We start from the raw sequence: 12,475 nt of genomic DNA, 5'->3' as shown, positions 1-12,475 counted from the left end.
TATATGTGTGTGTGTGTGTGTGTGTGTGTGTGTGTGTGTGTGTGAGAGAGAGAGAGAGAGAGAGAGAGAGAGAGAGAGAGAGATAGTTACTTTTTCTGACGTTTTAAAACAACTAATGTTATACGAAACAAAAAAGAGTCCACCTACGCCCGAAATGAGAACCAAAAGCCCGACGGCGGCTGCATGATGAGGACGGTACTTTCTAACAACAAAGGAGACCTGTGCCACACGAATTACTGTGTGGTAACGCTGGACCGCTAACAAGTGTAATGGACTGGGACCACTTCCGATGTAATGGTCAGTGATTCGTGATTAAGTAGCAACTAGTAATTCATGTACAAGTGTAGCCTGCGTTTTTATTTCTCAATGACCACAAAATTGTGCGTTGCTCGCGTGTCAGTCATATGACCTCCCATAGGCATCTGAGTTGTTAACGGCATTTAGCGTAAAATATCTACATGCATACGGATGAGCGTGGTCTTGGGCATAAATTGACGGGAAATAAAGTGTTACGCATGAAGAACCAGTCGGATACTTATCAAACGTTGTGAAGTTCATCACATAACGGGAATTAAACGGTTAAATATTCATTTCATTCAGCACTGAAGTCCATCGATAATGGTAGCATGAAGTGTGGCCTCACGGTCACGAATACATTCTTATATTCGTTGTGACATGGAAGAAGACAGCTTCAAACGACACTTCGAGGAATTTCTTCCCCTTCTTGAAAGATATGCTGCGTCAGTTCATGAACTGTAGCTGGAGGCTAGTATAAATGTATACGTCCTCCCACAATGTCCTTGAGAAGCTCTGTGGATGACAAATTGCTGGGTCTGACGACCCAGTCAGGAATCCGTACATTCCTCAAGGTGTTTGTGGTGTGGTCTGCGGTGTGGAACCACGCATTATCCTGCTGGAATTTATTTTATTTCGCTAACATTTTTTTATTGTATAGTGATAACTGATAAAAAATAAAAAATAAAGGAATTGTTGTGGTCCTGTGCAGTAAAATGCCCAGTTATGACAACAGAGTTAATCAGCGATGCCACATACTGACGAACAATCAAAATCCCTTCAAGTATTACCATATCAGATCTGTGGTCGTATCCAATATCTCACCACATCAAGATTCCAGGAGTCGAAGATATATGGGTCTCGAGAAAGGCTGCTTCTTGTGATCTTTCACCAGATCGTCAGCGAACACAGTGACACTGATTTATCGTCACCACAAATAGAAGCGAAACCCATCGTTGAACATCGCAGAATTATAGTCAATGACCTAGTTTACTTTGGCTCCACACAATGCAACTCTCTGTTGTCTATAGCACAGCGTTAGCGGTAAACGACAGTGGCAATTCCACTACTCAGTCCAACTTTCTGTGATCCGCTTCCCACGCCTTGCATTTAGATGCTGCATGTAACCTCTGCTCGTATTTCAGCTGCTGTCATCCGTTTTTTCGTGAGAGCCAAGCGAACAGCCCTATGACCTTCTCCTGCCATAGTGCTTCTCGAAGGAGTTCCCTTGCCACACTATTGTCCAGAGTCCATCGCGCCAACACAGTGACCTATGTGCGCGATCTGTCTTTACGATGCTCCCATGTTCCTCATACAAAGAATTCGATCTTTCTCAAAGTCCGAAAGGATAATGGAAGTACCCGAAATGCAGTTCACTCCCTAAATGCTTTGACCTCCCTATAGGATGCCTGCGACGCGAAGGGAAGCAGCATACTTTCATCCCAGCCTCTAGGCGGAAATCCGCATGAACTGACAAAGCGAACTGCGGCATAATGTTGCCATATTCCTCCCAAATATTATTCGAACTTTCTCAAAGCTCGGAAGACTGTGACAAGTTGCATGTGCACCACCTCTTGCCATTCTGTGTTGCGATCTTTTCTTGAAGTCCCAATAACGCTAGACATGTACTCATGTACTCACACCATTTTTCATAAATTAACACAGTCTAGCCTGTCGATAGTTGCGGAGAGTGGTAATACGAGGATTGTCCAGAAAGTAAGTTCTGATTAGTCTCGAAATGGACACCGATGAAGCTTTGCACAGATGTGTTGGGTAGCGTCTCTAGTATGACACTAGTATGACAATCGACCGCATCAAGACGCTCTTTTCAGTTGTGATCAAGTAAAGGTGCCTAGAACAACGATGTCTCCCGCCAAGTAGCATGTCCCGCTGAGAGACTTCGCCTTAATGAATACAGCCCGCCTAACACAATTGCCACGCACTTCCTTCTACATGGTAATTCTCAGCCGCACTCTGCAGGGGCAGTGAAGACGCTCCTGCAGCCTTTTCGATGGGAAGTGTTAGATCACCCACAACACAGCCCTAATCGGCTCGTCCTGAGTATCATCTCCGTTCACATGAAACGCTGGACACGAAGGCAACACTTGGGCGCAGGCTATGCGCTATAGACCAGCGTAGAGAATTATCGGAAAGCACAGGCGGCTGCCTTCTATGACGATGGTGTTGGAAATTTGGTATAACGCTCCGACAAATGTCGAAGTCGGAGCGGCGACTATGTAGAGAAGTATCTGGAAAGTGTAGCTAACTCTTGAAAATAAAATGTTTCTGATTTTCTTAGCAACCAATCGGAACTTACTTTCCAGACAACCCTCGTACGTGACCATTCTTGTCCACAGGAAGTGATTACTAAGGACAACGAAGAAAAACTTTTTTTTTTAACGAAAATGTCTTACTCTTGTGGGCTTCAATGTGCTGAGGTCTAATATGATGATAAAAAGCCGCATATCCACCATTCTTTACATTTAACAGTCAATATTTACAAACCGCTTTTTAGTGATTTTAGAGATACAAATTTCACCTACTTCCTTTTTTTCCGTAAGAACCTCGTGAATCCGAAAAAAGTTTGCTTCTATTTCTACACACCAAGTTAAGTCTAATGAAACAATTTATACAGTGTTACCTTAAGTTCGAGTAGAGAGGGAAGATTGGCTATCATTTAAGGAGGTTGCTACTAAGTTCTTAGGCAATAATAAGCTAAACATCATATTTCTGCTGCCTCAGCACAGTGGAAAGGTTGAAGACTTTCACAGTTTGATGATGAGTGATGATCACTTTATGTACAGCCAACTTGAGTTTCTCCTTGAAACGTTGGCTGGTGTCAGCCTTCCGAAAAACTTCAAGTGATAGGAAGCCGGTATCATAGCCGCAGTCACTTCACAGTGACGTAACAACCAGCAAGCCATCGTCGAAAAAGATATATTAGACTCTACAAGGAGAAGGGTAAAGGACATGTAAGCAAATGGATACAAATTTCCTATGTATAAAGAGGGGTCCATGTTTGATCACATTGAAAAATGGGATTGCATTCATTCCAATTTCATGTATTTTGTGACTTTTCTAGTTTATTCCGAAATCACGTTATGACAAACTTGTACTTCATAGGAAAAAGCGGTGAACAGTGATGTCGAAAATGGATTCAGTAAAAAAAAGAACACTTAGGATTATTATTGTACCAACATTTTAAGGTGCCGTTTTGGGTGGGTGGGGGCACTAAATTGTGGATTGCTTTAAATGCTGGTATGGGTTGGCTCTAACTAGTTTACGGCACTGTAAAATATAGCAATTAATTGCAGTAGGTAATGCTTTGAATACTCAGCTTTGCTTAGTGTTGTGCGTTGATCATTGTTTCCTTTTCTTATTTTGAAACGAATGAGAGACTTCTCCATATCTGTCACAGAGTTCAAGTACGGCTCCCATTGCACTTAAAAGGATCGGCAATCACTATTATAGTTCTGCTCTCGGAGAAGGACAAATGCAGGGTGCGGGTTACCAGCCCTGAAAGAGTGAGGTGGGACTTGTCCTTTCGCAGCCCCTTTGATCCAGCAGCTGTCCAAGTTTACGTGTGCTTACACTTCCTAGCTACTGCCACATTAAAGTGCTTGTACTACGTTTAACAAAAAGTAAACAAAGAAATATATTTTCGTTGGCCTGTGTCGGTGATGATACGTACTTGTGTGAGCGTGGCGCTGCCGGTGACGTAGTCCCTGGTGACGGTGACCACGGGGAAACCGGTCTGCAGCGTCCACGTGTCCATCACCTGGCGTACGGTTATGTCACGTGGTAGCGAGCCAGACTCGTGCGCCTGCTCCGTCAGCGCAGCCCACAGGTCGTTCTGCGTCGAGCTCTGGTACTTCCTGTAACACAACCGCGGTGAGAGCCAAAGTAGTGATCGAACCACTGTGTAGCATAGCGACAGTGCTGTAGTGTTGTGTAAATGTCTCCCAGTTATGCTAAATGCGTTTCGTGGGGTGATGCAGTGCTGCCCAACACCTTACGTCTGGACAGAAGGTAAATGTCGCGTCCTCATGACGTGGAGCTTCCAGCGTGGCAGTTTGGTGATGTTGCACGGGAACAACGTCCTCGCTAACTATTGGCTGAAAGTAGCCCAAACATAAGAAAATCCAGGTCCCTGATTGGCCGAACAGTTTGACGCCAGGAACGGCTGTCACTGCTCGGACATAATGGCTTATTTATCGTTAGTTAAAATCAAAATCATATGGCAACGGAAACGGTCGTGAGATGTTGCTAGTCGTAATTATTAAATTGGGTGTGATTGTGAATATTATAACGTGTTATTAAGCGCAATTGGATTAAAGGTTGTGTGGCATCAGTGACTACAAAATAGTTTTGATCTTGTGCTGCGGCAGGGGTTATTAAAGCTGGCATCCCTAAAATTTACCTGAGGTGTTCATTCTGAAGTCAAGTTCCTCCCTATTTCACGACTTTCACATAATAGTACTCCGACATCTCAAGACTCAATCAGTAAATCTACGAACTGGTAGTATCAGCTGCTGCGAAACGGACATCCAGACTGGAGACCTCTGTAGATACACTTGGCGAGGTGCAACGAATTTGCTCATCTCCAAACACAACTCTAGCGTGTATGGTCGGTTTACTGCAAATAAACGCAGGAAAACATACTTACCAGGGTAAGGGGAGTTTGTATTCCTTTATTTTCTTCTTATTTCAATGTTATGCTTAATAATTTTGATTGAAATTTGTTTGGTACTAATAGAAGTAATAAAAGGCTTCACTTAAGTTTAATGATAAGAATCCTGCCATACATAAGATAACATGATGAAACTACGTGTTTATTAACTGATTTCTTTATTAAATACAAGACCGTAAAGACCACAGGTACTGGAAGTGCATAGTCATACCTGAAAACATTAGGTGTAGGAGGTGGTGCGCCAATAACGTGCGGCAACGCCTGAAGTAAGAAGAGTATCTAATGTGCCGGACTTTAGCTTGTAACAAGAAAGTTACAGAAGGTTCTTAACCTATGTACAACTTCCGTGGCATGATTAGCACGCGATGCGATTCCTTTGGAGGCCTACTGTGCAATAACGCGAGATACTGGCAGCATCATGAAAGTAACTTGAGGCTACAGCAAATTGTGACTAAAGAAGATAAATATCCATTCATTCACCTATAAAACTGAGTTAGTTTTTTGTGACTTACGTTGTGGAAGTGCACACAAGGTAGAGAAGGGGCTTGCTTTCGCATTAGCGAGCCGTGCACCAGGACTTAATACTCCACTCCCGTAGCAGAGGAGCGTGCACATGATCGCCCAATAAAAATATTAGCCTCCGAGCTAAAAAGTACTTTTGTGAGTACTAATACATTAAAACATTGCGTCGACGTTCGCGCAGAAACACGTTAGTTAACGCATTGTTTAGGCAGTGACTTTCGACTGTGTTAAAAAGTACTATTTTGATTGTGAAAATACTGACATCGATTTGTAATAGAATCATGGAACATATTTTGTGTTCAGACATAATGACCTTTCTAGACTCTGAGAAGCTCATCTGCACAAAGCAGTACGGTTTTAGGAAACGGTGGTCATGCGAGACACATGTGATTATATTGTACATAACAAATTAACTATACTCTTAACGTCTAAACACTATACATTTTGTAACGACAGCTTGTAACACGACTTCGTTGACCGCCCACTGTTGCGGAAATGTTCCAAAGAAAATTTTACAAGTCCATTTAATTAATCGCGACATAAAAGTGTAAATTTCGGAATAGACAAAGAACACTACACGCTATGTTGTATTAAAATATTGTAATGATCTGTCGTTAGGTAATTACGTTCGTAGTCAATGGAATGTAAATTAGAAGATCTGACTTCATTAGGGAAAAAATTCAGAGTCCAGCGCAGCACTGCCTTCAGGGCTTCGGCGCACTGAGTGGGCTAAAATGCTGTACAAAATTTTTATATCCAAATTATAAACTCGCTACAGGATGCTAGATTGAATATTTTAGGGTAAGAAACCAGTGGTCGGAAAACAATATTTCTGATGCTAAGAAGTTTTGACTGAGCAATGTGTGGAAGAGACATATTTGAAAAAAGCTTGTTTTATGACGAACAAGGCCTGACGCTTGCATACTTGCGGCGCAACATTGAGAAACAATACACAATTCGTAATTCTATCCTAGTATTGGATTACCCAGTGTAGCTCTATAGCGTTGAACTTCCTATAGTTTGTACTCTTCACAGACGAGGAATCATTCAACTGTAATGGAGTTATCCACAAGAAGATCTGGTTTAAGCAGAAGACGCACCATCCCAGTTCGATATTAATGCCCACAACACCTTAACGGCACATACCCTCAGTACTCCAATAGCTAGCGCTGCCACCGGATGTCAATCTCTTTGATATTTACTAAGGGCTCATACGAAGTAGTTGGGGTTTGAAACCTTTGTAGAAATTGAAGAGAACTTAAGGGTAATGTACCAGATGCCTGTCTCATTGTACAACACACGATAGTGTTCATTAGAGCGAGTCTGGCGAAATAACGTGTGAGCAGAAGAAAACTGATCCGGAAGATGTTTCATGCACCTTGAGATAGGCAACACAACTTACATCATCCGTCCCATGCAACTGATGTAAGCTGCATTGACTATCTCATGGTGCATGAAACATGTTCCAGTTCAGTTTTCTCTTGCTCAGACTGTATAATTACTGTACTGATGATGGTGCTCTTCGGTTCGGACAGTTTTTATGAACTAAAGTAACTGTTGTACGATTAAAAGAGTAAACTAAATATTAACTTTCGACCATTTACTTCTTATCTCAAAACATTCAATTTAGACTTAAAAGGTATGGACACAAAATTAGTGTGCTTGTTACGAACGAGAGAGTTGACAGTAAAATATTTCATTATAGTAATTGAATCTGAATCTAAAGTTACTCGGCGTCAGCACACTAGTCCCGACGTGTCTACCAATGTCGATGTATTTTGTAATTAAGTATGTTGCGTTTTATTTTAATTTTAGAGAAGTGTAACACGTTAAGGTTTATGGGGTAGAATGCCGTCATAAATTTGGTGCAACATATCCTGGACTTACTTCAGCGATAAACCAGTCTATATCCGCGTCCATATCGTGTTGTCAGATTGTTGTGAAAGGTATTGCTGTGCTCCATCTGCTGAATTTTTTTAAGTAACACAAGCCTAGGGAGCAGGCTGCTCTGGGGTTAGGTCTGATTCTATGATTTTTGTGTCAAGAAGGTTTCTCGGCATTATTCTGATCGTTAGCACACCTTTACGGAGTAAGTTGATAGTGAAAAACTTTCATTCAAGACTATCTGTGGGGCGTCGAGGACTTTACGGTAACTAGCCACCGTTAATTACTCTCTTTGGCAGAAACTTTTTTAATATCTGTTCAGTCTGCACGCCACGACATTTACAAGAAACTTTAATCACAGTGGAAAATCACCGACATCTCATCGCGAACATAATGTAAAGGACATAAAGGAAAACTGCAAAATGAAATGAAATGATGGTGTGGCATTATTGGCCGGGAGACCCCGACTGGGGTAGCTCTGCTGCGTAGTGCAAGTCTTTCAATATGACGTCGCTTGGGCGACTTGAGCGTTGATGATAATGGTGATGAGATTAAGTGATGAGAGCAACATACTCTCTCAGTCCCCTATCCTCTAGCTGGCAGTAAATGGAACCCAGGGTCCTACGATCTAAAGGCAGCGACGATAATCAATAGACCACGGTCTAGAAATGCCCTCAGAAGACGAACCTGTGGTTTGCAAACAGGAAACGCCTCCATTTAGAATCAATAGAGTCATTACGCAGGCCAACGAAAAATAGCTGATCTTCATAGTTTTTTATGAGATGAATCCCAATCTAGACTTAATTTTTTTTGTATCGGCCATAGTTTTCGAGAAATATGATTTTTATTATACAGTATAAAAATCCTATGGTATACGGTAAACGGGGAAATTAATGAAACGCTTTGTTGCAACGTCAGCATGGTTTGTATTTATAGTAAGCTACTTAAAATAATGATATGTGTCAATAGAGGTTTCACTTGTCAACTGGAATTGGTTTGTATTTTCTTTCTCTTATTTCTTTGAAGCTTCTTGTGTAGCTTTCTCTACGATGAGTCGCTTGCCGAACTTCTCGGTGAAGTGCATAGATGTTACCATTGTGTAATAAAACAGCCCTTAAACTAGTTTTGGATGAATCAGTAAACAGCCTCCAGTCTTACATTTTGTATTCAATACTAAACTCATTCATCAGACCGGGAATGTCTGAGCAGTACACTAAACCACCTACTTGTTGAAAAAACTTTGAAAATTGCTGCTCGCACTTTCTATACATGTATATGCTGGTTCCAGCTGCTAATAAGTTCTTTTCTTTTAAACTAGAGCCAAGCGATTCAGCTTTTTCTTTCGTTAAGCCCAGATCCCTCACCAAATCGTTAAGCTCGGGCTGAGTAAACAATTTGGGCTCTAGACTTTCTGTATTGCAATGGAATTCATCATCATGTGGTTCATCTAAATGAGAATGTAATCAGAAAACACTTCTACTGGAATAGAATTTAAATAATCTGGTGGTTCAACAACCGGCAACTCTACACCATGCCCTACTGGTCGGATGGCGGACGGAAGGTTAGGGTAGCTTATTACCTTCTTGTTTTTCGAATTATGACCAGTGGTATCAATACTGCAAAAGTAACAATCATTGGAATGATTTCTTGGCCCCATCCATACCATTGGAACAGCAAATCTAAAGGCTTTTTTCTCCTTTTTGGACCATTTTCTCAGATCTTCAATATACACATAACATACCTTATGCGACTCCTAAGATTTATCTTGATCACAAAGTTTAGATCCAAAGTATGATAGATAAACCTTTTCCACAAAGTCTGTCATGTTTCTTTGGTGTTTTTTAATCATAAACTCACCACAAATTTAACAAAAACTGTCAGCAGAGGTTTTACAACCACGATTAGATATTTTACTGATGACATGTACAACAAACGATAAAGTGAGGTTAGTTTGACAAAGCAAAACACCATCGGTTAACACAAAAATAGAATCGACCTTTTTTGCCAGCAAATGTTTTTCAGCAGTGCTGCCAGCGTCATATACATTCATTACACCTCCTTTTTAAATTATCTTAACCATATAAAAGCTGTTAAATTCTTAAGAAATCGCTTAATTTAACAAATTTAACTTTAATATGTGTAGAAACAGTTGGTGATACAGTTTTGTATTCATAATATTTGGATTTCCCACCTTAAAAAAATACGAATAAGGCATTTTCAGCATAAAAGTTTTCCCATCGTTGGCCTGTGTTATCAGTAAGTGAATCCTGTTTTTACTTTCAGAAGGAAATCATCTGCCTTGTGAGAAGTCCTCGTTCAACTGAGGTAGTGTTCAGTCACTAGTGTCGACGGGTCATTCTGAACGTTCAAGTTTGTTTTCCTTTTATAATACTGACTCTGTGGTTAATGATTTTAACACACAAAGCAACAACTGCATAGCTTCTCCTTTAGACGGAAGCATCTAAATTATGTGCAGAAAATATTCAGGACGTGTGCTAATCGCGATTTCTCAGAATACGTGCGATATCAACTTCTCCAGTTAACAAAAATGTCATGGAGTTTTCTTCTATTTTGTGCCTTTGTCTCGCATTGGCGCAGGGTCGGCATGCTTGTTAAGGGATGTAAGGTGTGGTCGGATGCCCGTCCTGTTGCCACTGCAGTACCACTCTGGACTTAACATGTGCACCCCAACTGTCTGTGTGTAGTGTTACTCATGTGGAAGTGAGCGGTAGTTTTCTAATATTTGCGATGTTGCAGAAACTACAACATCCGGCATTTGAGAAAAAGACTAACAGACATGTCTTGGAGGCCATAATAGACCCAGCACATTGACGTCCGCTTACTAGGGATGAAACGGCATCATGGCATTCTCCATAATGAAACTATTGACCGCCCCGTTAAGAGGAGTATTACTGAAGGACCGTTCCGCCCAACACCGATCCCTTCTACGGATTTAAACAGCAGTCAAGAAAGCTACTTATCACGACTGGAATTATGAATGGCACGGCCACCTGGCGGTCATAAAACCGAACGTCTCTTCTTGGCCATGGTTCAGCTCTGTGGAGTTTACCCGCGCACCAACACAGTTGATAATCATTGCTTCTAGACACTGTTATCAGGAGCCAGTGGCTTGTACTTCACATACTTAGCATTGTTTTATTGTGAAAACCGCACTAAGGTCAACTAAGCACTGTTTAACTACTGCTGGCTCTATGATGTTCGTCTTTTAGCGTTTTTGTTTTACGTTAAGAACTTAGGTTTTCACAACTAACTCTTTTTTATTGTTCTAATGTGATAATTTCGATTATGTTAACATAGCACTTTTGTAAGTACTGTTGGTTGCATGTTCTTTGCTGCCCAATGCCAAAAATAAATAAATAAACAAAAATGATGTTTGCGAATCGTGTAACTGAGGCGGTACTTAGATACCAGTCCGATATTCACTTAGTCGCAAGTGGGAAAAAGACTGAAAACCACATCCAGGCTGATCGGCACACCAAAACTCGTCTTTAATCCGCTGAGAGGATTCGATCCGAAAGCGCGCTTTAACACGCGCGGCGGTCCGAGCAGATAACAAAATACACTCCTGGAAATGGAAAAAAGAACACATTGACACCGGTGTGTCAGACCCACCATACTTGCTCCAGACACTGCGAGAGGGCTGTACAAGCAATGATCATACGCACGGCACAGCGGACACACCAGGAACCGCGGTGTTGGCCGTCGAATGGCGCTAGCTGCGCAGCATTTGTGCACCGCCGCCGTCAGTGTCAGCCAGTTTGCCGTGGCATACGGAGCTCCATCGCAGTCTTTAACACTGGTAGTATGCCGCGACAGCGTGGACGTGAACCGTATGTGCAGTTGACGGACTTTGAGCGAGGGCGTATAGTAGGCACGCGGGAGGCCGGGTGGACGTACCGCCGAATTGCTCAACACGTGGGGCGTGAGGTCTCCACAGTACATCGATGTTGTCGCCAGTGGTCGGCGGAAGGTGCACGTGCCCGTCGACCTGGGACCGGACCGCAGGGACGCACGGATGCACGCCAAGACCATAGGATCCTACGCAGTGCCGTAGGGGACCGCACCGCCACTTCCCAGCAAATTAGGGACACTGTTGCTCCTGGGGTATCGGCGAGGACCATTCGTAACCGTCTCCATGAAGTTGGGCTATGATCCCGCACACCGTTAGGCCGTCTTCCGCTCACGCCCCAACATCGTGCATCCCGCCTCCAGTGGTGTCGCGACAGGCGTGAATGGAGGGACGAATGGAGACGTGTCGTCTTCAGCGATGAGAGTCGCTTCTGCCTTGGTGCCAATGATGATCGTATGCGTGTTTGGCGCCGTGCAGGTGAGCGCCACAATCAGGACTGCATACGACCGAGGCACACAGGGCCAACACCCGGCATCATGGTGTGGGGATCGATCTCCTACACTGGCTGTACACCTCTGGTGATCGTCGAGGGGACACTGAATAGTGCACGGTACATCCAAACCGTCATCAAACCCATCGTTCTACCATTCCTAGACTGGCAAGGGAACTTGCTGTTCCAACAGGACAATGCACGTCCGCATGTATCCCGTGCCACCCAACGTGCTCTAGAAGGTGTAAGTCAACTACCCTGGCCAGCAAGATCTCCGGATCTGTCCCCCATTGAGCATGTTTGGGACTGGATGAAGCGTCGTCCTACGCGGTCTGCACGTCCAGCACGAGCGATGGTCCAACTGAGGAGCCAGGTGGAAATGGCATGGCAAGCCGTTCCACAGGACTACATCCAGCATCTCTACGATCGTCTCCATGGGAGAATAGCAGCCTGCATTGCTGTGAAAGGTGGATATACACTGTACTAGTGCCGACATTGTGCATGGTCTGTTGCCTGTGTCTATGTGCCTGTGGTTCTGTAAGTGTGATCATGTGATGTATCTGACACCAGGAATGTGTCAATAAAGTTTCCCCTTCCTGGGACAATGAATTCACGGTGTTCTTATTTCAATTTCCAGGAGTGTATCATGAAGTATGGCATACTATTAAAGGGATGCTACACATTCCATGTTGCATACGGGTTTAGTTCTTATGAAACGAGTCGG

General features: G+C 43.0%; 1 protein-coding gene across 5 annotated transcripts in view; it reads right to left on the bottom strand.

Moving 5' to 3' along the window:
- Positions 1 to 12,475, bottom strand: part of LOC126284198 (aminopeptidase N-like) — a 1,000,437-nt gene that overhangs the window by 91,189 nt on the left and 896,773 nt on the right. For all 5 annotated transcript variants that reach the window (XM_049982954.1, XM_049982953.1, XM_049982955.1 and 2 more), the window contains one exon: positions 3,986 to 4,169. In XM_049982954.1, the coding sequence (XP_049838911.1) occupies positions 3,986 to 4,169 (184 nt within the window). The remainder of the gene's footprint in view (positions 1 to 3,985; positions 4,170 to 12,475) is intronic.

Source organism: Schistocerca gregaria, chromosome 8, assembly GCF_023897955.1.
Source record: "Schistocerca gregaria isolate iqSchGreg1 chromosome 8, iqSchGreg1.2, whole genome shotgun sequence".
In the NCBI taxonomy this organism is placed as follows: Eukaryota; Metazoa; Arthropoda; class Insecta; order Orthoptera; family Acrididae; genus Schistocerca; species Schistocerca gregaria.
Note: the sequence above shows the minus strand (reverse complement) of the source record. Positions and strands in the feature narration are given on the sequence as shown.